This window comes from Marmota flaviventris, chromosome 10 (genome assembly GCF_047511675.1).
Source record: "Marmota flaviventris isolate mMarFla1 chromosome 10, mMarFla1.hap1, whole genome shotgun sequence".
NCBI lineage: Eukaryota > Metazoa > Chordata > Mammalia > Rodentia > Sciuridae > Marmota > Marmota flaviventris.
The window spans coordinates 72901318-72929115 of record NC_092507.1 but is presented as its reverse complement, the minus strand read 5'-3'; the positions used below and the strand labels follow the sequence as shown (position 1 = coordinate 72929115).

Below are 27798 nucleotides of genomic sequence, written 5' to 3'. Positions count from 1 at the left end.
CTTCAATAGGTGAATGGATTAAAAAAATGTGGCATATATACACAATGGAATATTACTCAGCAATAAAAGAGAATAAAATCATCACATTTGCAGGTAAATGGATAGAGTTGGAGAAGATAATGCTAAGCGAAGTTAGCCAATCCCAAAATAACAAATGCCGAAATGTTTTCTTTGATATAATGAGGCTGATTCATAGTGGGATAGGGAGCATGAGCATGGGAGGAATAGACAAACTCTAGATAGGGCAGAGGGCTTGTAGGGGAAGGGTGGGGGCATAGGGTTATAAATTTTGGTGGAATGTGATGGGCATTATTTTCCAAAGACATGAATTGGTGTGAATGTACTATGCATACAACCAGAGATATGAAAAATTATGCTCTATATGTGTAATAAGAATTGTAATGCATTCTGCTGTCATATATAAATAAAAAATAAATGGGAGGTTCATTTGCTGGTTATTCTTGAAGTTTAATGACTACAAATGGAAAAACATCTAGAGGCTTGTGCAGTCCTCTGAGGGCAGGTATTTATATTGTAACACTGTGACTGGCCAGCTTCAGGGCATCATCCGCTTGGATGGCTACTGCTACAGGTTTTTTCTATTCAGGAACCCTTCAGATAGCTGATTCTCTGAGGTTGGTACAGAAGCTGCTCCTTCTCACATAGGGGTGACTGTCTTCGTTACTGGGAAACTTAGATTTACTTTCTTTCTAGATTCCTAATCAGAGATGATGGGCCTATGGATCCCTACCCAAATCTGAATCTTTTTCTTGATTATGGAGACCAACCATGAGATCATGAAGGGTGCTTTATAGTTTTAATGGATCATATAGAGACCTTACACAACTGGTGCTATTGCTAGTTTTTCCTGCAGCATAGGTAGGGCTGGCTTTGTGGGTATGGGGTCCATGCAGTTGTTTAGAGCTTTGTGCTTAGAAGGCTCTGAACTTGGTTTCACTGTTTTTGTCATTACTTGAAATTTTGCTGTTGTCTTGAAATTCTCAATAATTTTTAAGCAGAGGCCTCTTGTTTTTATTTTGTACTGGGAAACATAAGTTATTTTCCTGGCCTGACTATAATAATAACAACAATCATTCTGTTTTCTTATTCTTGCTAATTAACAACCCATTACTTAAGCAGATCTGATAATAGAACTAAATCAGAGCCTGATCTTGGAGGGAATAGCCCAGGACAGGACCCACCTGAGCCTAGTAATTGTACTGTCATATTAGAGAGGGAAATAACCATGTTGATAGACTTTGCCTTCAGAGCTATCAGGTGGCTGGGTAGGAAGGAAAATGGGAAAAGTCTGATTATTACATAATATCACAATTTCTAACACAGAATATCAGACCTTCATTCCTCTCTTTCTAAAAGTCCAGGGGTCCAACACTCCTTTCCTACATTTTCTCCACATTGACCTGTATCTCCCTAGTCATTAGAACTGGTTGAATAGATGCTAACCTTCCAGAAGAATTCCCAGTGCAATAGCTGTTCTTTCTCAACGGCATAGCTCCTGTTATGGTTTGGATGTGAGGTGATCCCCAAAAGCTTACATGTGAGACAAGACATGCAAGAAGGTTCAGAGGAGAAATGGTTGGCTTTTGAGAATCATAACCCAATCAGTGAATTAATCTCCTGATAGGGATTAACTGAGTGGTAACTGAAGTGATAGGGTGTGGGTGGGGGAGGTAGGAATTGGGGGTGTGGCTTTGGGTATATATTTGTATCTGGCAACTGGAGACTGCTCTTTGATTCCCTCTGCCACACACTCAGCCTCAATGTTCAGCCTCACCTTGAGCCCTGAAGAATGGAGCCTGCTGCCCAGGGACTGAGACATCTGAAACTGTGATGCCCTAAATAAACTTTTCCTCAGCTACAGTTGTTCTGGTTGGGTCCTTGCATCACATGGGCAAAAAAGCTGACTAAAACAGTTCCCATGTGCCCTGCTGCACAACTCATTTTCCTCTTAATGCCATTAGAGTAAATCAAACCTTTTCAGTAATCAGGAGACTTCTGCCTATTTTATCCTCCCTTGATCTTTTGTACCCAATTTAAATCAAAGGCCCTTCTTTTGTCATCCTTGTTAATCAGACCAAATAAATTATGCCAGGTCAGAAAGTCTAGTTGATGTTCAAAGATTGTTAGGAGTGACTCCTGGATTCAGCTTATATGACTTTCATTTTAGTTAGCTTCCACATCAGCAAATAATTCTTGCCAAAGCTATGTGAGATAAGGATGTAAATGAATGGATATGACCTTAGTTTCTCTCAAGTTCCTCTGGTTGCCGAATTATGGCAGTAAAACTCAATGTGCAATGTGAGAAAAACATCAGTTGGGCGATAAGGAAACTATTCTTGTAAATGTGGACTCATGATAGGCTTCTGAATATGTGGAACCTGCCCTTCTCAGCCTACATTGTCACTTTCATTGGTTTTATTCATCAATATGTTTTCAACTCCTAGGCTGTGACTCTGAGTGATGAATGAAAATGTTTTTAATGTATTTTATTTTCTTTTTCTGAAAACAAAGTCAATATACAGTAGCTTCAATAATTCCTATGAAAAAAGAAATAGTACATGGGTAGGCATGGCTTTTTAAGGAAAAAAAAAAAAAATATATATATATATATATATATATATATATATATATATATATATATATGATACAAATAGTGGTAGTTAATTAAAAAAAAAATATATATTAATTTTTTCTAGTTGTTGATAGACTTTTATTTCATTTATTTATATGTGGTGCTGAGAATTGAAGCCAGTGCCTCACACATGCCAACAAGTGCGCTACTACTGAGCCCCAGTCCCAAAGAGGTATATTTTTAAATCGAACTAAATTAGGAAAAACTATGGTTAGATAGGTGGTATCTGATTTTTTTTTTATTACCAGTACCTTCCATATTTCATAAATTGCAACAAACATGATTGTAGAAATTTCAGTGCTATAGTAGAGCTTTTAGGTGAGTATGATGCCATCAATTTATACCAATGGCACCAAACCAACCAATTTTCACAATTATCATTTATTTACTTTTTGTACTTTAAATACTTAAATTGATAATTTTAACTTCTTCATAAAATTTGAAAATATTTCTGAAAGTTTTGAATTAGAAAAATAATACACAACTGGGGCGACAACATGAAAAAAGTCTTTATTTATCACTACTTATGATAAATTAAATGAGTAAATAAAACTATTGAACTTTAGTATTGGTAGTTTTTCACAAACTCATGCATGTTTATATTTGATCACAATATCCTTTCTAGACCTCTTAAATATCTTTTATAAGTTTATAATCACACAGGATGGATTTAAAAATTCAGAAGTATCCTTTACTTATATTGCTTTTGTTTTTAAAACTCTGTTCTAGGTCTTCTTGAAGAGTTTCTCTTCTTTAAGATACAAATAGTGGTACTTAAAATAATACTAACAACCACAACAAGCACAATAGACCCCACCACTGACAGACCACAGTAGAAATATTAACTCCAGAATCATGATTAGGATGACTTTCACCAGGATTAGGATTTGGTTGGCTTTCATCAGGACCAGGATCTGCTTGAGGGATAAACAAAGCCACTTGTCCAATATTGGATACTTTTGATGTCAAATTGCTTTTGTCTACACTTTGAATGGCAATGAATATGTGGGTTATGTTTTCTTCTGAGATGTTTCCTGGTTTAAATGCAAAGGTTTCCTTGGAGTTCGCCTCTTTTGGTGATAGGTCGGTAGTGTTCACTTGAAGTGCATCATCAAAATTGTCTCTTAGATCAATGATACTTCCACTTATTCTTATGATATACTGTCGAACTAAGAAAAGAATTACAGGCAGTTTAATAACTGTAGCATAGATACCATACAAATTTCTTTCCATTTACTCTCAAAAATGTTGTTTACTTATGCATGGTATATACTCACAAAAAAAGTTACTGCTTTTTAAATAAACCTGAATTCTGACTTTTAAGCTCTGCCAAATGTTACTATCTTTGCATGAGAAGTAAAACCATGTTAAAATATCTCGTTTGATTGATTAAAAAATATCAGATTATAAAATTAAAAGTTCAGTGAGCTGTCAGTCAAAAACTGTTCTTTCCTAACCTGCCCATACACCCTTGCTTTTGCAATGAGCACCTTTAACTTAAGTTGAAACCACATGATACTTTATGCTTACCTGTTCCGACATCAAAATTATCTCCTGGCGCAGTCCATGTTAGATTGATCTGATCCCCCTCAGATGTGGCATCAAGGTCTGTGATTTGACTTGGAGGGAACAGGTCAGGCAAGGGAACATTTGTAGTGTCTGGAACTTGTGATACCACAAATGCACCTCCAGATGCTGTTCGGCTGAAATTCTCCAATATTGTCTGAGTATCCTCAGTAGTTTCAGGTCTTGTTGTATTCTGTTCAATTTTGCCTGCATTAAAAATTTTCTAGTTTAAAGTGAGCAAATAAATCACCTTCTTCATCCCACTAGTCTTTCCCTTTTTTTCTTCATGTGTATAGTCAAATTTTTAGTAAGGCCTGTGACACAATCATAAGTGCCAATTGGTGGGATAATTCATCTTTTAGTTTCCTTTAGGATAAAACTGGATAATAAATTGCTTTGGAGTAAAGACTGTCACATGAGAATAATGTTATCTACAAATTCAATATATACCTTCAAAAAAGTTTGCTTTACATTTCAAATTATCTTCAGGCTGGAATATACCTTGGGAAAAACCAGTTTCCTCCCAACCACTCCATGCTGCAAGTGCTATGGAATAATACTTATTGTACTCTAATTGCTAAGAAAAAGCCCCTGAAAGTCACAAGAGAAGTGACTATGCAAGGGAAAGTTAGCAAAGAATGCATTCTTCATGCTTATCATCACCTTGCTCTACACATTTCTTCTTTTGACTTAAAAAAAGCATTCCAGTATATGACAAAAGTATGGTTAGTTAACTAACATCCTGAGTACACTTTGTGTTAAAATTCATAGGAAGGATTGTTCTTAAAACCCCTTAGGAATTGAAATCATTAGAGTTCTCTTTAAGCATTACAGATGCATATATCTGACCCCTGCCTTGATAAGAGATGAGGAGAGAGGTTCCAGGCCATAATGTTCCTGTTTGGAAGTCACTTTCACATTCTAACCTTTAAAAAAAAAAAAGGTCTTTTTTTTCTCATTTCTGTTCCTTTGCTTTAAAGTCTAGCCTGTGTTAAATAAGTGTGTGTGGTTGATTCAGTGCTAGTGTATGTTTCGTGGGAAACTTAAGTACTTTATTGGAAACATCTAGTCTTTCTGGATGTTTAAAAGTACAAAACCTATGGCAAAAGTAGAGGGCTGAAATAATGCCCTTTATATATTTTTTGTTACTGTATAGGAATGGTTGGAATTTAGGGGAATGGAGTTATTAAACTTGATGTTTTGGAGAGTGTGTTGACTGTTCACTGGGTGCGGGGTGGAGAGAGAAGAAAGTATGGAGCAAGAATTCTTCTGTTCCCCTTATATTAGTTCAGATTCTCTAGCTACTGTTAAATGTATAATTTAGTTAATATTTCCGGGTATTAAAGGATAAGTCCTAATACCAAAAATTATATTAGAAGTAGCAAAATAATCTCTATGTGATTATCCTTTTGTTATTATTATTATTATTCTTTAAGGAAGAACTATCTTCTGGGAGTGACCTTTGTTTGCTTACCTCTTAAACCTAGTGGTAGTCCTGTACTTAGTCACTGAAAAGGGATAGGAGGAAGGGTAAGGGGAATGACTATTTGCTAGCATCTCCATATCTGGAAGTCTGTTTTAGATCATAATCATAAATCTATATGTGCATTTTTTTTTGTAATGTACTTGTGCTTATTGTGTACAAAGTTCATACTTTATTTCATAAATTTCATAACATCTAAATTTTCTAGATGCCCAAGGTGATAGTATATCATAAAAATTAAACCTAGTGAATTAGCCAACTTGTAAATATCTTTTTGGTACAATTGATAGGAAAGATGCATCTTGGACATGAAATTATTTTTATCTCTGAGCAATGTTTTTCAGGACTTATTCCTTAGGCTAGCAGCAGAGGGGCAGAAGGAAGCACATAAGTAAACATGGGAGCAAACACTGAAAGATTTACATTTTGATGTGAGCTACTGATGTGTGTGCATCTTCTGGCTGTACTGTAGGAATAATTAAATTCACTGGGGACATGTTCTCTTGCTAGTATTTTAGTAGTAGAAATCTGATAGAGAACCTTCTGAGAAACATTATGCTTGGTGTATTGTGTTGCTTTAAGTCTCATTTTAATTGAGAATTAAAGGAATACATTATTGTAGTTGAAACTTTGCTAATATATCTATCTAGAGACCTGTTGCCATTTCTGCCTTGAGTGAAAATTTTGTCGCAGGAAAGGCAGGATTACGATTTTTTTTCTAACAGAAGGTATTGCTGTAGTATAGTATTCTTGATTATCAAAAATGCTCATGTAGCTTTGGCATTTTGAACTGGTGAATATTTATGATGCAAAGAAAAACCCAATTCACACTATGATTTCAACCACACAAAATGAGATGTTATATATGGACATGCAGGTTCTGAAAGGACATGTCCAGCTAAGCTACTTGTGACTCCATGACTTTGTTCTTTCCTTGTGTTTTTCTGTTTCCTCTAATGTGCATATTAACTTTTAAAATATAAAAGATACTTTAAAGGCAAACAAACAGAAAACAACATTACAAATAAATGTTTATTTTTAATAGCACATGTAATCTGAAGGATAAATTCTGCTTATACTTAGGCTCATAACATATTGATTTGTTTTTATGTCCTGAGCTGAAAATTCGGCATATTTTTGTTGATATCATGAAGTTTTCTCAAACTGATCTAATACTAGCTAACAGTTTTTAAATGTTTACTAGGTGCTAGGCATTATTCTAAAGCTTAGATCAATTTGAAGGCAATTAGCCAAGAACTTCATTCCAGAAGTGGGAAAAGCTATATTTTGAGTTGTAAGATGTTTGAAGCCTCAATTATACCAAATCCCAAATATTATTCAATCTATACATGAATTCAGATGCCATGAGCTACTCACCATCTACCACCCAGCCTGGTATATAGGCAGCTCTATTCAGTGGGTACTGCAAGCTTCGCCTGGCAGAGTCTGTTCCTCCGTGAGCCCGCACTTTTAAGTTATATCTGCCATTTTCTGAATAAGATGTAAAATACCTGGAGTAGACCCCGTCATCTTTGAAAGAATCAGCACCTTATCATAGAAATGAAGAAATAAATTATTGTAAATACAAAGATAAATTCATGCATTTTCTAATACAACAAGCTTTGGCCTCTATAACATGCCCCCTAGACCAAGCTTCATATTTAGGGTTTGACCTTCTGGAGACTAGTTCTATTATGCTCTGTCAGCTCAATATATTGATACTAGGGTTGAATTGATACTAGAGTTGTTTTGATATCTTTATATCCATATAGCACATATACAACACATTTATATTTGTATATGTAAACAAATACCTCATATTCCTGTCCTTAATCTATTTACATATATTTTATAGTGCTTTTACCATTTCTCTGCCAATTGCTTCAATTTTACCTTAATTTATCTAGTCATATTATGTCATCCCTGTGTTTAAATCAAAAAAGGTCCCCACTAGGAAAAAATAGTGACTTTGTATAGAATCTATTTCTCACTCTAGTTGACTACATTACTTGTTTTGCTTTATCTTCAACAACTCTTTCTTTTTCGTTTCTCCAGCCTTTATTCTTCTGATCCATTAACTTTCTGGTCTGACAGAGGAAAATCTCATCTGCTATTAGAAAAAAAATTGGAGGATTTGTGGGATATTATATCATATGTATACTTCTTGATAAGCATTGGCATTACCTGTTCAATTGCCAAACAATTTCCCATAGTTTAAAATTCTAAAACAGTGTATTACAGTGAAGTCCTTGAACCACCAATATCTGTATCTCTAAAAATCTAGAGATTTTTAGACATGTAAATTTCTCATACTACTTTGGAAGGGCCTCAGCATTCAATATTTTACCAAACTCTCTAGATGATTCCCTTGTACACTAAAGTTTGAGAATGCCTTCATTGAGCCATTCTTAATCACCAATGCCTTTTTAGTTGAAGACATTTCAAACTAGTTACTTTCCAATTAGCTAAATATTCATCTGGTAAAATGCAAAGAAATCAAACAAGATGCAGGTAAGTTTAATATAGTGCAGATGGGTTTATGGAAAGGGAAAGAAAAGGCAAAGGACAGTTGTGTAAATATCATTATGCCTAAAGAAGGAATTGAGTTGCATGTAAGGATAATTAGCCAACTCTAGTTGAAGACAGTGTTATCAAAAGAGTGAATAAATTACATTGTGGAAGGTACTGATTCAAATTTGTAACAATTAAGATGTGAATCAAATTGTTTATTTCCTTGCTTACTGACCTCTTACCCAGAAGCCAGCACAGTTCCTTTTTTCCTATTTGTAACAACTGGTATCTGATGCCCCAGCGAGGAGCCCTCCTTTTTTCAAGTAGCTCCTGCTGCCCCTGGGTCTTAGCTCTCATGTCATTTTTTCAGTTGTTGGGAGTTCTCTTGTTTCTTTCCCTTTTCCTACCAGGGGCCCAGGTAGTACCACTAGATCTCATCTGGCTGCTTGTGCTTAACTGTCTCTGAGCAGACTTTCTTGGTGATGTTCCCCTATGAAACACTGGCCCAGCATTGCTGATGCTATCCTCAACTGCCTGAATGAGATCTACTTAAATGGTGACAATCATTGGCTGACCAATGACAAACAATAATAATGACAACAAATAACGTTTATTGTCAACATCATTGATTGTAGGTTTTATCTGGTAGAATTCCCTACTGATCCTGCTATTTCCCCATCCCTTGGGTATCTATCTTACTGCCCCATTTTGACACAGGACCCTTACCATATCCTGAGTTTTGAAAATATAGGCTTATTCATAAAACCAGTGAATTACCTGCACCATTGTCCAAAAGTTCCAAAACTTGTGTTTTTCCACTGTTTGATTCAATGATTGCAGTCACACTGGCTCCAAGAATGGGAAGATACCCTTGGAGAACTTGTGCATAGACGATCATTGGGCTGGGGAAGCTGTTTGTGTCTTTGTTCATTTTAGCATTCACTGTGATTGGAGGCACAGAAGAATTTGCTGCCTGAGAGGTTACTGTCATGGTTAGTATTTCTGTGTTTGCTTTGGCCTGAAGACTGTAAGTCCACGTGCCCACCTAAAATTTCCAGTGGAAAGATAGTAAGTTTCCAGAGTTAAATGATATCCTGGTTCCCACCATGCAAATCTACAATAAATCTTAGAAGTGTGAAGTATGATCCACAGGTTTTTGATGGTTTTGAGGTTTTAAAATGGTGTGAGTTAAGGTTCAGGCAGGTACTGTCATTATTGTCATGTATGGTGTCTGTATTTTGTGACATCTCATCTGGAAAAAGTAATTACTGGACAGTCTGCTTTTGGTCTTATTCATTGACCTCAACAGCAATCTTCACACTAACTACAGAGTCTTCCCATAGTTTTTCGTGAGGGTTCTTGTTAGATTTTCTCCTGATACAAGAGTTCTTTATTTCTTTTTCCAGCTATCCACCACAGTCTTTAGGATCACAAAGTCTAAGAGAGTGTATGATAAAATAATTTTGTAGATGATATAATCATCAATACTCACATTTATGACATTAAACAATGAATTTTCAGCTTTTAAATTCAGAGAATGTCTTAAAGCTGATCACTTACCTGTGCAGTTCCTGGAATGCGGAGATAAGCCATTTTGGAAAGAGTGTCCTGTGTGAAAGCTTCTGTCAGTGTCCCATTGGGATTCCAGAGTGAAATACTGGGAGGCTGTTTTTCCCACGTGATGAGAAAGAATGTGTCCTTTCCCACAGTGCTATCAATTATTACAGTGTCATTCATCCAGGTATCATTGTTCAGGGTCAATCCCTTACTTTCGAGCTGTTTAGATACATTTTAAAAATCAATGACTGTAGAATAGAATAATTTTATTTTTTTTCTTTTAAAGATCAATCTCAATTTCTCATATGAATACGATGTTTTATATGGCATGCCACCTTATACTTGGACTCTTTCTGAAAGCTCATTGGTATGTAGCAGTTGTCAGCTAGAAAATGTGGAAATAAGAGGGTCTGAGGGAAGAACAGCATATAAAAGAGCCATGTACTGTTGGGGGGCATGAACTCATTATTATTTTTTTTTTCAGTTTTTTGGATAAACACCCATGCCAGTCTTTAGTATTAACAGGTGCTATGGACAGAGATGGACTATTGGGGGTGTGTATGTGTTTGTGTTTTTGTGTATGTGTGTGGTTATCCTCAGTTTCCCCCTCTTCATGATGATCCAAAGTATAATGTTTATGTGTCATTAGAGCTTTATAAATAAGGACCATATAACTGGGGAAAAGCTCTCATGGATACATTTCCCTGATTTGGAATCTTGAAATAGTTTTTCACAGGATAGAGAGTGAAGCTCTGGACAGTAAATACAAAAGAGGAAACTAATGTGTACAGGATGGAATTCTGAGAAAAGACCAATAAAAGATAGGATCTTCTCAGAGAGAAACTTTAAAGAAATTATTAAAATCTCTGTGGATAGCACTTAGTCTAGGAGATTCAACTCTTTTGCTTTATTATTATTTTTTAAAGTGACAAAAATGGTATAAATTTATCATATACAACATGGTGTTTTGAAAAGTATACATGTTATAGATGGGCTAAATCAAGTTAATTTATATGAGTATTACCTCACATCCTTGTCATTTTTTTATGGTGAAAGGACTTAATTTCATGCTGAACAATTTTCAAGGAAATAATGCATGTTATTAACTATCAACACCATGTTTGTATGATAGATATCTTGATCTCATTTCTCCCATCTAACAGAAATGTTGTATCCTTGTCTAATATCTCTCCAAGCCCAACATCCTACCAGCCGCTTGTAATCATCATTATACTCTTTGTTTCTCTGAGTTCAACTGTGTAAAATCATGCACTTTTGTCTTTCTGGGCCTGGCTTATTTCAGGTAACATAATGTCACAGAATATCCAACTTAATTCACTCACTACATGCTTCCTAGGTGAAGCATTCTCTGTAGAATAAGAAATCTCATTTATATTTCCACTTACTCCATAACCCAAAATACCTTCATGCTAATAAAAGTGAGCAGATTGCTACTTTGAAAATCATTGTTATAAAAATCTCCATCTCCTGTTAAGTAAATATATCTTTAGTTTATTATTATTGAGTTAAATCTCCAAACCAATATGTACATATTCTAAGCCACAGGCTCTCCTTCTATGCTCTCTTTATTGTTGGAAAATAGGTCTGTCCAGGTGATCATGCTAAGTTTTAATGTATATAGTGATTTGATGAATAGAAAAACTGAACACAGGAGTCTTGACATAAGGATGCATGACATAGACTTTTGGGAAGAAGATAAACAGATTTTTTAAAAAATATATTTTGATGGAAACAGGCTTTGTTGACATTGTACATGGGATCTGAATTGAAGAACCAGAGCTTAATCAAAGTTCTTGAATTTAAGTTGCAGAAAATGATCCTGTCATTGTGATATAGATGAGAAAAAGAGTTGAGTTCAGAGGAGAGGTGAGTAAAATAAAATGCCAGTGAAAAGTGTGGTTGAAAATATGGGAGAAGCCCTAGCCTTGTAGATACAATAATCATTCACCCTTCTTTCTCGTATTTATTTCCAAGATACATTTCTTCCATTTCCAAATTAGGCAGTTGAGTTCATTTGTCTAAATTTATTTTGTAACAATGAAGTGTAAAGAAAGCTTGGAAATATGGTGAGGTTTTTTTGTTGTTTTTCATTCAAAATGGTTGCTTTAATTTAGATGAAGAAAATGGATGTAGAAGAGCCTACATCCTGGGAACAAATTTTTACCCCTCACACTTCAGATAGAGCCCTAATATCCAGAGTATACAAAGAACTCAAAAAATTAAACAATAAGATAACAAATAACCCAATCAACAAATGGGCCAAGGACCTGAACAGACACTTCTCAGAGGAGGACATACAATCAATCAACAAGTACATGAAAAAATGCTCACCATCTCTAGCAGTCAGAGAAATGCAAATCAAAACCACCCTAAGATACCATCTCACTCCAGTAAGATTGGCAGCCATTATGAAGTCAAACAACAACAAGTGCTGGCGAGGATGTGGGGAAAGGGGTACTCTTGTACATTGCTGGTGGGACTGCAAATTGGTGCGGCCAATTTGGAAAGCAGTATGGAGATTCCTGGGAAAGCTGGGAATGGAACCACCATTTGACCCAGCTATTGCCCTTCTCGGACTATTCCCTGAAGACCTTAAAAGAGCGTACTACAGGGATACTGCCACATCGATGTTCATAGCAGCACAATTCACAATAGCTAGACTGTGGAACCAACCCAGATGCCCTTCAATAGATGAATGGATTAAAAAATGTGGCATTTATACACAATGGAGTATTACGCAGCACTAAAAAATGACAAAATCATAGAATTTGCAGGGAAATGGATGGCAGTAGAGCAGATTATGCTAAGTGAAGCTAGCCAATCCCTAAAGAACAAATGCCAAATGTCTTCTTTGATATAATGAGAGCAACTAGGAACAGAGCAGGGAGGAAGAGCAGGAGGAAAAGATTAACATTGAACAGAGACATGAGGTGGAAGGGAAAGGGAGAGGAAAGGGAAATTGCACGGAAATGGAAGGAGACCCTCATTGTTATACAAAATTACATATAAGAGGTTGTGAGGGGAAAGGGGAAAAAAAAACAAGGGAGAGAATTAAATTATAGCAGATGGGGTAGAGAGAGAAGATGGGAGGGGAGGAGAGGGGGGATAGTAGAGGATGGGAAAGGTAGCAGAATACAACAGTCACTAATATGGCATTATGTAAAAATGTGGATGTGTAACCAATGTGATTCTGCAATCTGTATTTGGGGTAAAAATGGGAGTTCATAACCCACTTGAATCTAAAGTATGAAATATGATATGTCAAGAGCTATGTAATGTTTTGAACAACCAATAAAAAAATAAATAAAATACAAAAAATACAAATAAAAAAAAGAAAATGGATGTAATTTGATTTTAACATTATCCCTTAATCAAATTCTATGGGAATATGAAAAACAATCTTAGCTATCTCACCATTTATTTTACTCTCATTTTAGCACTTAATTTGGTTATAGCTAAAGAATAATTTCTATTTCTGGCAGAAGTTTTGATTTTAATTAAAAGTTTACTTTGAGATAAATATAGAACTCAAAACTTAAGACTACCAAATTCTTCTGCTCAGTTATGGTAAATGCAAACACAAAAACCCCAAGAGTGGCAACTCTGACCTGAAGTGACTTCTGGGTGGGATCAGCATTTTTTGATGTAAGGGCACCAAAAGCATCAATGAGGCCATTGTTCACGGCTTCATCTGAAGCAAAAACATGCTTTCCTCCTAAAATATAAATGCATTAATCAGTTTACTTTCTAGAAAATAAGTACATATTAGTGGTTAATAAGGTAACAGTTTAAATAAAATCAGTTTCAGAATATATTAGTAAAATAGACCAATGTCAGATAGCTGTAGGTTTTAACTCTGAAATGCCAATTTAAAAATGGTATCAGAAGCTATTTTAATATCTCAACATCAAAATCTCAGCTACCCGAAATACATCAAATAATTATGGACTATGAAAGAAGATGTGACAATTCCATGTGGCTAAGCTTGCAGTCTTTACACAGGCTTTTGGGGAATTATTCACTTTTATATAGGATATAATTCTAAAAAAAAGCGGTTTTTAGATTTTACAAAGTATAGATCAAACAGCAAATTAGAATGATAATATACAAATTACAAAGATATTAGAAAGATGCTGCAGTACCCTGACAATCATTGACAGTCGATAGAAGAAAAGTAAGCAGTGGAGTCAAGTTTAAAAAGTACTACTTGGAAAATATTTAAATTAGACATTTGCTATAAAAGCCCTTTGAATGGGCATGGCAACTCAGGCCTGTAATCCTAGCTACTTGGTAGGCTGATGCAGGAGAATTATAAATTTGAAGCCAGCATTGGCAACTTAAGCGACCCTGTCTCAAACAAAACAAAACAACAAAAACAAAACAGAAACACTTTAAAATGATGAGTCTGTACAACTACAAGCACATTTATATTTGTGACATTAAAGCCATTTTGGTAATTTGTACTCATGAATTATGTTTTGTCTGCTATTTAGAAGGCATTAGAAACATTTAATCTGAATCATTCATCTGTGTGCCTAAAATAACAGCTACCATAGTTAATATCTATTATTTGGATATTTTGGCTGAGCTTCTGTCCAACATGGCCTCCCACCTCACGGCCTGCTTCACAAATAAGCACCTCACAGCAGGAATACCACTGTTTCCATAGATTGCCTCACATTGTCACTCCACAATGATTTTTTTTTTGCTCATGGCCTGATTATTTCCCTTTTTCCTTCCTGGAGAAATTTAACACCTTGTTCAAGGCCCAGCAAAGAAATCTCCTCGTTGCTCAGACCTCCTTGCCCTTATTCTCTACAACCTTGGGAGAACTGATGGCTTTCTTTTCTCACATAGAGATTTATTCTTTGATATTTCGCATGTTGTCAAGGAATGTTATCATCTTATGTGATCTGATTTGCAGTTTCATTTCCCACTCCAGACAACTGAATTCTGAGTACTGTTAGAACACAGATTGCATCTGGTTTGACTGGGGTTTTCAACTCTTCGCCCAGCACCTGAAAACCAGGTGCTCAAGAGAAGTTGTTGAATTGTCAGCTTCTTTATATACATTGGTATTAAAGGTCTAGAATGTACAGATCATGTTTTACCTGTTTCAATGCTCATCTCTGTTACTGCAGAGTCAGCATTTGGCCCCAAAGCAATTAAATGAATGACGGCCCCACTCTGTTTCACAGCATCAGCACAGCTCCCTGTAGTTCTGTCCTCCCCATCAGTCAGCAGCACTATTTCAGATCCATCTATTTGGGGGTTTAGCTTTTGAATCACCTGCAAGCATAATTCAGAACACAATTACCATCCAAGATCCAAAAGACCAAAGGGAAATTAGAAAAAAAAATAGAGGAATAAACAATAGTGTGAAGAATAGAGGAGATAGTTTCTTATAAAATCATAGAAATCAACAATCCCTGGGGAAATTTAAACATTACCTTTTCCTGCCTCCTGACCCCTGCCCATTGAAGAGAATATTTATTCAAATATAATACCTTCTGATACCATTTTTAAATTGGCATTTCAGAGTTAAAACCTAAAGCTATCTGACATTGGAAAATGCTGCCTGGACCAAATGGCAGTGGTGTCTCAGCCTGGGAAATTAAAGTCAACCAGACACCTAAAATTTAACTGTGTAATATGGAAGTAATATTTACTGCTTTCTTTGACTGGACTATCTTGCAACAAAATTCAGTGTATAATGTCTGTTGTATATTCAGATAAATGCATTAAGAATCTACCTCACTAAAGGGAACAGGGGGGAGGAAAAAGGAAAATACTGGGGACTAATTAGGAGCAGATTATATATCATCCTTGTATAATTTTGTCAAAAAGAACCCTAATATTTTATATAACTGAAATGAACAAATGAAAAAAAAGAGTGCACTCAAAATAAAAGTCTTGATTTCAAATTAGAAAACTCTTATCATATTTTTTTAAAAGATATGTTAAATTCTAAGCATGGCAGAGCTAGGGATCTTGTATAACTTTATTTTACTTTTAATAGTAACTGGCACAGATCTAACCATATTAGTGGTATTCAAAGACAACATGAACTATATTTGTTGATTTCTATTTGCAATTGAATTGCTTTCCTACAAGTCTAGCAGTTTGAACCTTAGAATTCTGAATCTAGATGGTTGTGGTAGAGGAAAAAGAGAACTTAGCCTGGGAGAGCAATTCTATTTCAACTTCTCTGTCAGTTTTAATTAGTAGTGGCTTCTTTGAGCACCATTTTGGAAAACTGAGTCCAGCCAGCAAGGGAAAAAAATGTCAGATTATCAGTGGCTTCTTTGCTCAAGGAGTAGAGACATGTGTACAGAAAAAGTTTGAGAATATAGAAATCCCTAATAGAACTGGTATCAGGGGAAAAATTACCACCCATATTACAATTTGCCTGTGGCTTGAGGCAAAACAACTTATATATATTTTAATACATGGGAAATATTCTCTGACATACATTGAAATCAACTGAAGAGGAAGACTTTTATACACTTATGACATCTGTACAGCATTCCAAAATCATATCCCCCACACAAAGTCAAAACAAAGACCCAAAGATGAAGTAGCGTTCTCTATCCTTCATCTCTCTACATCTACATCGTTCTCTACATCTTCATCTTTTGTATTACTTACTGAGCACTTGCCATGGGTCAGCCACTGTGTGGAAATTCAGTAGGAACTACATAGTTCCTACATTCATGGAAATAATTAAATTCAATTTAATAATCCCTACTGAGTTTTGTGTCTTGAGACTGAGAAAATGTAGACATGAGTAAGAAAAAATACAACAAATACTATAACAGAGTACTCTGTAGTTTAAGAGAGATGACATATTACAGAGTTGCCATTTATTGAACATTGATGTTTTACACAGTATGTAATTTATGAAGCCCAATCTCCTGAACTGTCTGCCTATTACCATTCTTGCTCCCTACACTTGGTTTTACGTGGGGCAACCAGATCACCTTCCTAAAACATAAATTGATAATCAGATTCTGGCAGAAGCCCTAGTAGCTGTCTGTTGTACTTAAAACAAATTACAATTCTTATATATTTTTGAAGTTTTGAATGCTTAGCCATCATTTAATTTTTCAACCACATTTCATACCCCCTCACTTGCTATTCTCCAGTGCCACCAGCTTTTACCATTTCTTGGAATAATCCAGTTTTTATCCAACTCTTCCCAAGGAACTTTGTGCTCTTTTTTCGACATAAACCATTGGCTTCTTCTCATCTTTCAAGTCTTAGTTTAGATGTCACTTTTTAAGGAAGGCCTCAGTCGGCTCTTTTTCTGAAGTGATTCCCTCCTTTCCCAGTTACTCAGAATCATAGCACACTGCTAGGTTATTTTGCAACACTGTCTCCATAATGTGCATTACTGTTTGTATTCACCTAGAGGTAATATCTGTTTGCAAACACCACAGCAAACACGATAGAGACAAGCAGCTTTGATTGGCCCATACCAGCTAGACATTAAATACATGTTGAATAAATGAAAACATGAACTACCTTATGTGCTGGCTTTCATTATCACATTTTACAAAGGAGGAACTCAAGGACTCAGAGGTCAATCATGTTTAGTGTCACAAAGCTAATAGTGGCATTTGAGATTTAGATGCAGGTCTTCATTTTATAAACCTACACTTAAAAGGCCATGTAATTCATAAAAGAGACTCTATAGGGTGGTGGAGGGGCAGTAAAAGCTAAAAAGAGAGAGGATTTTGAAGACCTAGTAGAATTTTAACATGTCAAGATGGGAAAGAAGGAAGCATTTTAGGTAGAGAAATTGCATGTGGATAGGTACAGGGACTGCTAGCACACAGGGGGCTTGGAGAGCAATGTGCACATTAAGTTCTTGGGGCATAGAGCATCAGGAGTGGAGAACTGAGAAAAAGGCTGGAAAATAGAAGAGGGTAATCTTAGCCTCAGGAGACTTTGGAGTAACTTCAGACTGAGGAATTTGGACTTAATTTTATAGACTGTGAGGAGATAGGGAGGGTTTCTAAACAAAAGAAAAATGACAGTTGATATTAATGATGTGTTCAATATGACCATTTGGATAAAATTTACTCTATAATACAGCAAAGATCATTCCAAGTATATAACTGTATAAGTTCACATCATCTTCATAATAATCCTATGAGTAGGCATTCCTCTGTCCTCTATTGTATAGATAAGGCATATGGAATCCATAGAGACCAAGAAGTTTGCCTAAGGTTACAAAGCTAATAAACAGAGCCAGTACTCGGATGCGAAAGGTCATGCCCTGACTCACATGGCTTACACTAGATAGGATTAATAGTCCCTACTTAATAGATAGGCATCAGTTTGCCCTGTCTGAATGCCACATAAACTAAAAGGAGAACTGGCAAAAGTGGAATCACACCAAGTAATTTTCTTCACTGCTCCCAAAGTTGATGGCTTTTGTGCCCACACACTATTATTTACTTAACTGACATTTATTTCTCACCAACTCTTCTATGCGAACAAGAGCAAAATATCTGGCCTTCTTGGACATACAATGTAATGACATTTTTATACTTATTTATTTCCCTATATTTATTCATTGATTCACTGATTCATTTAAAAATGAACTGAATTTTTTTTTGTATATTCTGTGCCTCTTAGGATAAATTATGTTAAAATTAGGCAGAAAGCATGTGTAGAAGCACTTTGTATTAAAATGTCCTAAAAACTAACAAAAAAGAAAAAATACATATTTGTAAATATGTGTTTTACCTGAAATGCAGCTGCAATTCCAGAGCAGATGGAAGTTCCTCCAAGAGCTACAGTAGGTAAGCTCTCCAAGAGCTTGTTTTTTTCGCTGTCACTTTTTATTTGGATTAGCTCACTTTTAACACTGGCTGCACTATCAAAGTGAACCATCCCTACCCAGGATCCATTTTCAACAGTCTGTAGTAGGAAATATTTTGCTGCTTGATTCATTCGATTGAGGCGATTATAAAGCTGAATTAAAAAAAAAAAAGACAAGAAAACAACAAGTGGTTTTCATCTGGAATATAATAGCAGATCACACAAAATGAGTGGATAAACCTTACTGATAAGAAATTTCTATAAATATTAATTGGTATTGTTGAAGAAAGCAATTATTAATTTGTAAAATTGAAAAATATGGTTATGTGTGTTATGGAACACATACAGTATATTAAGGAGCACATATTTTTCAACTTGAACTGATTACTGCTGCTAACCACCCAAGTTAGAGGTGGAAGCTAGGGAGGAGATTGAGTTGCAAATGATGATACACATTTTAGAGCCTCTCTAATTCCTCCTGGGAGCCTCTGTGCCTGTTGTCCTTGGATGAAATCACATCCCAGAACTCTCAATCCAACCAGACTATCTTGACCTCCACCCAGAACTCAAATGGTTCAACTACTGGGGATTAGTCTTCCCAAAATGCAAAACTTACTTGAGCTGCAGTAAATGCTGAGAAGCCCAGTCCCTCCCTCCCTCCTTTCCTCTTCTCCTAACCTTCCCCACCACTTCTCCAGCTATGGATTAATTTGAATTGGTTCTTTGGTAACACTTCAGGACTCACATCCCTCTTCCTGGTATTGGGTTTTTGAGGATGTATACTTCTTCATAATTTGTCCTCTCCATCCCTCCTCACCACACTCAGAGGGTTCCTCTCCACAACCACAACCAAGTTTCTCTCTGAACTTCCTGAACAAGTTACAGGGAAAAACTTCTATACCCCCATATTTGAGTACTCTCCACCACTTTGCTGCTTTACTTTGCCTTTAACCCTGGATCTGCCAACACCCTGTCTCGGGAAGACTCCTCAGCTGCCAATCAGGAGCATTTTCTTTCCTCAGTGACATTTACTGTTCACTTTATGGGTTGCTGTATAGCATTTTGCTGCTTTCTCTGGAACTCTGTGTTACTGTGGTTCATCTCATTAATCGTATCTTTCTCTGCCCTTTTAATAGCTACCCTTTCCCTATTTGCTGAAGTTTTTATTCCTGGCCTGCAGCATGCATGCTCTGTTCTGCTTCAAATGTGTCATCCTCTGGGTGCTTTATCACATTGCATCTGCTTGTTAGTAGTCCATACATTTCAACAAATTTTTATTGACTGTCCCTACGTGATAAACTCTGTTCTAGGCCATCGGATAAAAAGGTGCATCAAATAAATTTCCACTTCCTAGAAGAGCTCCCAGGCTAGTTGGGAAAGACATGTGTAGTTTCCATTTAATGCATAGTAATGGACATAAGCACAGGGCAGTGTTAGGATCAGAAGAACCTACAGCATGTTATAAACCTAGCCCATCTATGGGTGAGTGCCTCTCCCAAATTTTGTAGAATAATATAAGTCATTCAGGTAGTGAGAAAAGGGATAGAAAATTGTGTATTGGACTCTGAACATCTGAATGACATGGACATGAGCCTAACAGAATGATTTCCATTCACCAAAATATAATGGAATGAATGGCTGCATCTAGCTATATATCGTGTGTGTGTGTGTGTGTGTGTGTGTGTGTGTGTGTGTCTTTAAGCATAAAGAGGTCACTTGTACAGTTGGTATAAATATGAGAAAGCCATGTTAGGAATTCTGCTGATTGTTTTTGTTCCTTGAACTGGAATGGGGTTTAGCATCCGCTAACCCACTCTATCTGCATGTCTCTTAAGCATTTTCAGTACAAGGACCATAATTAAAAACAACTTTGTATTTCAATGTCTAGTTTTAATTTTCCAACTAAAGTCCTACATCTTCTCCTAGTAACCATCCATTTTCTGTGGGACAAAGAAGGAGATCCTTAGGTTAGGTCTTCTTAACTCTGCTGATATCATCTTTTGCTACAATATTTTTTTGCTACACCTTGATCTCATGATCACAGGAAGTGATGGTATTTTATGTCACCATGTGATTTACAATAACCCAGGTACAGGTAGAGTTCAGTGTGTTCTTAGCATTCAATTATTTCCATTCCCACCCTTCATAAAAAATGGACCCATGAACTTACAGACATGCTTCCAGACTTATCAAGAACTAAGCACAGAATTCTTTCATTGATCCTCAACAATGAGAACACAGGTGGAGGAGGTGGTGCTGCCATGGGTGTAGTGTTTTTAAAATCCTCAGAATTGCTGATTACCTCCCATGTACTTCTAAAATTGCACTTAATGTTTTGTAAACTTGGAGCTTCTTGGTTATGGTTTTCTGCATTACAAAACTCCAACACCTAAAAGATTAATAAAATGAAAAATAATTTGTTATCCCCTGTACTAAAAAAGCCTAAGTATAAAATTGGAAAAAATTTAAAATATGTTCTGCAAATATACTTTTACTGAATAAAATGTAATTAATGAGAATCAAGTAATTTTACCACAATAGTGATAGTGATAACAGATTACACTTTTTGTGTGCTTACCATGCACCAGCCAATGTTCAAAGAACTCTATGTTATTATATTTAAGCCTTACTTCACCTGGACAGATAATTTAAAATAGGGTATGTGGGGCAGGGAATGTAGTTCAATGGATAGAGTGCTCATCTAACATGCATAAGGCCTTGGGTTTGACACCCAGCACCACAAAATAATAAAAATAAAAATGAATAAAACTAGAAATGCCCTTTGATTATAAATTCTGAAAATCATGATTGGCATACTTACAGAATCAATGCTTTGCATGAACATTATGGATGCTTTTTCTGTTTGAACTTTATTAGGGAAAAATTGACAGTCCTTTTCATACAATTTTGTTGTAGAATTAGTTCTGCATGATCTAGTTATACAACTGCCTCCTTGACACTTATAAACTCTATTTTTGCCAGTGATACCTGTGGAACACCTGAAAAATATGTGACAGTTAATTTTGAGGCAATTTAGTTATTACTGTTTGCACTTGTGTGACAAGTTCCTCTCCCCAGGTGGACATGTATCATTGATTGGGCACCCAATTTTAAGTGGATTCCCCAACCACTTTGTTTTCTTAATCTTAGAATCCAGAGGACAGTCTTTTATTAACTATGATGCTAGATTGACATTCTAAAATGACCTCTATTAGTTTCCAAGAAGTTACTAATTGGCTTCTTAGAGCATTTGGTTTCTTATTCAGCCCACACTTAGAAGTACTTAACCATCTTTGTTTACTTTTATACAAACAGAAATAATTTTGATCAATTTTGTAGTTAGTCCAACTATGTAATGTACAATTTTAGTCTAAATGAGTTCTGGCCATTGTGGTAGACAGGTGTAAAATACACCAAAATGCCAAATGCCAATCAAATAATTGCCATGAAAGTTATGTGTATTTTAAATAGAAAACCAACTGCATTAAGATAAATTTCCCTAAAAAGAGGCAGTTCTGTAATATAGCGCCTATTATTTGCATTGAGACAAAAATGAATAATTGTGATTTGAAAGAAGTAAAAAAAAAAAAACAGTTAAAAGCCTGAGGTCATTAGGAGAATATAAATATCCATGCCTTGTTGCTTCAATTTTCTTTGATTTGCCGCTGTAGAAAGGCTTCTGTTCGTTGTACTCATCAAACACTCCCCAGCGGAGATGAGCCCACTCATGGACAAACAATCTACCTGTAGGAAATTATTTCAAATGCATGATGATAATTCAGGTGAAAATTTTTGTATCTCAAAAATTTTAAGAAGATCTTTCCATTACAACATATATCTTGATTGAAGATATTCATAACTCCTAACATTTTTGTTTCTAAAAACCCCATGGTATTAAATGACTATACTGTTAAATAGTATATTATCTTTTTATTCCACAACATGTTAAATCAATGAAACATTTATGGAGCATATGCTATCATCAAAGTAGACAAATATTTGGGGTTTGGTAGCTTGAGAGCAAAAGACATTACATAATATAATGATTTATGGTTCTCTAAACTTCAACTCCACCAACAATACAATCAGATATATAATAATTATTGTATTAAGATACCATTCGATATAATCAGGAAAATCTGTCTAAAAATCTCTTAAGAGAGTGGTAATGAAGAGACTGGGAAACAGTATTATAGACCACAGAGAATTTTGGGGGTGTCAAAATAAACTGATACATTTATGATATATGTAAGCATTAATTATATAAAATAATTATTATTTTTATTTATATACATTGAATGCAATATTGGGTATTTAATAAATAAAGACCTCAAAATATTAAGGACCTAAAAAATGAAAAATATAGACCTCAAAATATGGTCCTGAACCAGCAGCATCAACATCACTGGGGAGCTTGCTGGAAATGCAGAATCTCACTCTAAACCTACTAAACCTATTAAGTCAAAGTCTAGATTTTAACAATATCTCTATGTTATTGCTTATGCAATCATCTTTAAAATTTAAAATTTTATGATTTTCTGGGCAAATGAGACCTGATTAGTAGGAGTGGAATTATAACCTTCAGTGGAGGGGAAAACCCTCATATCAAGTACTACTATAGGATTTTGGTAAATTTTATTTTATTTTTTTATTAATTTATTTTTTTTATTGGTTGTTCAAAACATTATAAAGCTATTGACATATCATATTTCATACAATAGATTCAAGTTGGTTATGAACTCCCAATTTTACCCCAAATACAGATTGCAGAATCACATCGGTTACACATCCACATTTTTACATAATGCCCTATTAGTAACTGTTGTATTCTGCTACCTTTACTATCCTCTACTAAGAAAATTTAAAATTCCCTTCATCTGTGATTATCTTCTAGAAAGTTCCACCCGCAGCCTTCTGCCCTCCTCAGGTTGCTCTATCTCCCATCCACACTTGAAAACCAGCCCTTCTGACTTAGGATTTTATTGCCATTGAAATCATGTCATTTCAGCCTGCATTGTTCTCAATTCTAACAGAAATTTTACTGTGTGTGTGTGTGTGTGTGTATATGTATGTGTATATATATATATATATATATATATATATATATATATATATATATATACACACACACACATGTGTACTTTTAATATCTGCTAGGGCATCCTCCAGCCATACTGAGTTGCTGCCTGGTAGGTCCCAATGATCTGTCTAGATACCATATTACCATTGTGGTTGGTATGAAAATAAGTAGATTTTGAGGCCTCTCTTCTTCATCCTATTTTTCCAAAAGCCTGTTGTTTTTAGGGCAAGGTTTGGAGAATGTGAATTTTCTTTTTATAAATACATACATCAAATGACATAACAAACTCCTGTCTAAAAGGAAGGGTGGGACTGTCAGTAATAGAATAGGTCTAAGTTATGGGATATGATGAAGGATCAAGATCCGAGATGGGGAAAATTGGAAGTCTTTTCTATGACCAGTATAGGTAGAGGAGGTAAAAGTGGACATGAATTTGGATTATAAAACAAAAAAGGTAGTGGCTTCAGTTTTCTCACTCTGGGCCTCTGATAATAGATGAGGAGAGTGACTAGAGATCTTAAGAAAAATGGTAGAAGTTTTGAAATAGCTACTATGGGAAATAAGAAAGGTAACTGAGAAGAACCAAGTAAGAATAATGTTAAATAGATTTGAAAACATAACTGAGCTTAGAAACTGTGTGTTTGTAATGATGCCAGTTAGTGTTATGTATTCCTTAAACAGTCGGGAAACAGGTAACAGGAGCCAAAAAGAGACAGACAAGAGCATATAGTGCAGGAGATGGAAGTTAAGGATAAGAGTGGATGGGGAATTGAGCTATTTGTATTTGTGGCTCAAGTGACTAGATTTGCTGGACATGTCAGGGTAGAAAGAAATTGCACTTAGGGTGGTGTGACATTTTGGGGAACCAAGGAGAGCAATTTTTGTCAGGATAATGTGTGGAAGAGAGGTAAGATTGGGATGGAGGGGATGATGGAGCTTTCAAGGTTGGAGAGAGAAATTGGTCCAGGTATTGATAACTATCTCTGGCTGTGTTGGCAGAAACAGAGACTAATGAACTTTCACTGAACAGGCAATGGGAGAGGCAATTATAGGGTATGGGGTTGCATGAAAGTTTTTACTGAATAGTGACATGTGAACTGGAATCTCCTTTAATAGTGATTTTCATTTTTGTCTGGAAAATAATTGCTTTCATTCATCTGAATAAATAATCTTAACATTATTTTGAATTAGATGAAATTTCCATTTTAATAGGCCCAAATGATCAACTACAAACAATTTCATTTGATATAAGCAAGTAGTTTAAATAATAATATCAGCAAATAATAGCCTATGACTTTTTCTCTTGATCAGTAACTGGCATCATGGCTCTCTCCAGCTTGTTCCCCATCTGGTTTTTATGGAACTTACATGTGATTGATTAACAGATATGGAGAACTAGAAAACTGAAATCTAAAAAGTATGCCTTAGAAAACATTTATTAATTCTGGTGTCAAAATTTCTGAAACATTACTGACACTATATTGTATACCTTTACATGGATTCTCTAGATTGTGGTTCACAAAAATTCTACAAGGTAGAAACTCATCTAGTCACCATTTTGTCAGGAATAAGCACAGAAAGGGTGGGTCACTTGTTTAACATCACACCTAACAACAACAACAACAACAACAACAAAAAACAGAGGAGCCAGGATTTGAAACTAGAGACTTTGGCTCCAAGATCTGTCCACTAAAACTGGGAACAGAAATGCTTACTTAAAATGAGTGGTTTTAGCCAAATTTCATACCTGATGGTCCGTATTCATTTTGTTTTTTTCCCAGTACAAAGTCAGGGGTGAAATGAATGTATTCTGCTTTCTCTCCACATTCTGTGAACTGCCTGGTGTAGGGTTCATCTCTGCCTGGGAGGGCTGGTGCTGCAACTCTAACATCAGCCTGAGAATGTTTCAAAAGATCATTAAAATAAGAAGAACAGAAATGATAATATTTAATTAGAAAGACTCTGAGACAAGTTGTGGCAAACCTGAGAAGCATCTGAAAATATACTTTGTTTTTGTTAGAGAAGATTTTGACACTCACTTGTTCATAGCTCTCATGTTTTGGCCTCTTGTATTCAGGACTTCCTTCCCAATTCTCAGGAATTAATATAGAAACATTTTTGAAAAAAAATCTTTTCTGTGTGGCTTCAAACAAGTAGGTAGATGCTGTAGTGACCATGTCCTATTTTAAAGAAAAACAATATGTGAGTATTGCTGAGCAGAGTTCATCTCTGACATCTCCCCCTGGTACCTGTCAACACAAAAGCACTTGCCTGATGATTGCCCACCATTCTGCAACCTGTCAAACTCAAACTAATGCTTTGTCCTACATATTGAAAGGCTTATCAGTCTTCTGTTCTCTTACCCCAAAAGACAATTGCTTTTGTTGGTGTTTAGAGGAACTGATTAATATGAATATACACATGAACTTTGGGTTAATTTTCTTTGTCTCAGTACTGGTCGTTAGTTCTTTCTGGTTCACAGATCTTGGTTGATTTATATAATGTTCTGAAGTTCAGTTTCCTCACCTCTTCAATGAATCACTGCTACACACCTATTTTGACGGTTGTCATAAAGATTAGATGAATTAGAAAGTACTCTGTCCATAAGCAGCCCTAAAGCTGCTTGATATCAGTACTAAAAATCTGAGTCAAGAAAAGCTTTAATGGATGCAAGCTCAGGAAAACAGTCTGGGAAAGAATATTTTGGTGTGGGTTTTTGCCCTCTTATTCAAGCCAGAACTAAAACCCAGGTCTATCAGCATTTAAAGCTCATGAGCAGGATTTCAATTCCGAGTTTATTTTATATGACCTGGGAAGAGTCATCTATCTTTTCAGAACCCCAGATTTCTCTTTCTGTGTAATGTGAATGATAGTATTTTATACCATTATAAGTTATAAATGTAAGAAATTCGTTGAGGGCTGAGGAAATACCAAGAAATATTGTGATATCTAGGCTTGGGCATGTGTGCAAGGATTGAATTTACACTTTTAGTGTTCATAAAAGACCATGTTAAGACACTCTTTACTCCAACAAAACATTTTATCAAATATTGATTTCTGAGTTCAGAAATGTTTACAATTGATCTATTAGCCCTGAACACTAAGAAACTATCATTAAGAATTAGATGTGCTATCTGCTCTTATAACCCATACTTTTTAGCAAAAGGAATATTTATCTTTTTTGGAATTCAAAGGGTACAATAAGCAAAGACCTCTATGTTGCAACAGAATTTATAGGAATAAATAATAAATAGCAGCCACAGAATCACCAATGAAGGCTTCAAAAGTGAACATCCCAACACAGTTGTGGAAATTGAATATAAGGAATGAGTATATGTAGATGTCAGATAGATCGAAACAACTCACATCACTGTAAGCCCAAATCTCTGCATTATGTGGGATTTTTATGGTTCAGAGAAACTGGAAAATCAGGGTCTTGATGCCTTTCTCTTCTCTGTTTGCACTTACCTCATGCATTCAAATCATCACACACTGATTGATGAATCTTAAATTTTTACCTACACACAAATTGTCATCCTAGATTCAGTTTCTTGTCTTCTCTACTTGGATATCTAATAAGCATCTTAATTTCAAAACCCTTAAACTAACTCCAGATCTCCAAACTGCCAAACTTCCTTACTCACAGTTGTACCCTTCTCAATTGATGAGAATATAATCATTCCAAGTGTTTACGCAAAAGTTTAGGTCCTGTCTTGATTATTACCTTCCCCTATCACACACCCATCTAAATCATCAGGAAGTATTGTCCATGATACCCTCAGAACATGTTCAGAATCACACATACTAACTATCTCTACCACAATACCACTGTCCTTGTCACAATTACTGCTCACCTGCCACAGCTTTATACCTGTACTCCTGTGTTGCAACAGCATTCATACAGGCTGAGCTGCTGGGAGCCATTAGCCAAGTAGGTATGACAATTTCCTTGCCAGCGTACTCCATGTTGCAGTGACATTGAATGTAGGTGACCTTGCTCAAGGACCAAGGCGGATTAGGGTGTTCCCGGTTTAAGATAATCGGGTTTAGGGCGTTCCCGGTTTAGGTTCCAGGTTTAAGGTTTAAGATTATTCCTGC

The 27798-nt window shown here is 35.7% G+C and overlaps 1 protein-coding gene across 1 annotated transcript in view; it reads right to left on the bottom strand.

Annotated features, from left to right (window-relative positions):
- Positions 1–3427: 3427 nt before the first annotated feature.
- The window catches only part of LOC114082669 (calcium-activated chloride channel regulator 4-like), a 29554-nt gene continuing 5183 nt past the window's right edge, over positions 3428–27798 (bottom strand). The window contains exons 2-14 of the mRNA XM_071618007.1: positions 25740–25880; positions 25448–25595; positions 22256–22364; positions 21442–21619; positions 20791–21009; positions 18546–18773; positions 14903–15080; positions 13400–13506; positions 9774–9989; positions 8991–9258; positions 7080–7250; positions 4184–4426; positions 3428–3822 (exon numbers count right to left, since the gene is read on the bottom strand). Of these exons, the coding sequence (XP_071474108.1) occupies positions 3428–3822; positions 4184–4426; positions 7080–7250; positions 8991–9258; positions 9774–9989; positions 13400–13506; positions 14903–15080; positions 18546–18773; positions 20791–21009; positions 21442–21619; positions 22256–22364; positions 25448–25595; positions 25740–25880 (2601 nt within the window). The remainder of the gene's footprint in view (positions 3823–4183; positions 4427–7079; positions 7251–8990; positions 9259–9773; positions 9990–13399; positions 13507–14902; positions 15081–18545; positions 18774–20790; positions 21010–21441; positions 21620–22255; positions 22365–25447; positions 25596–25739; positions 25881–27798) is intronic.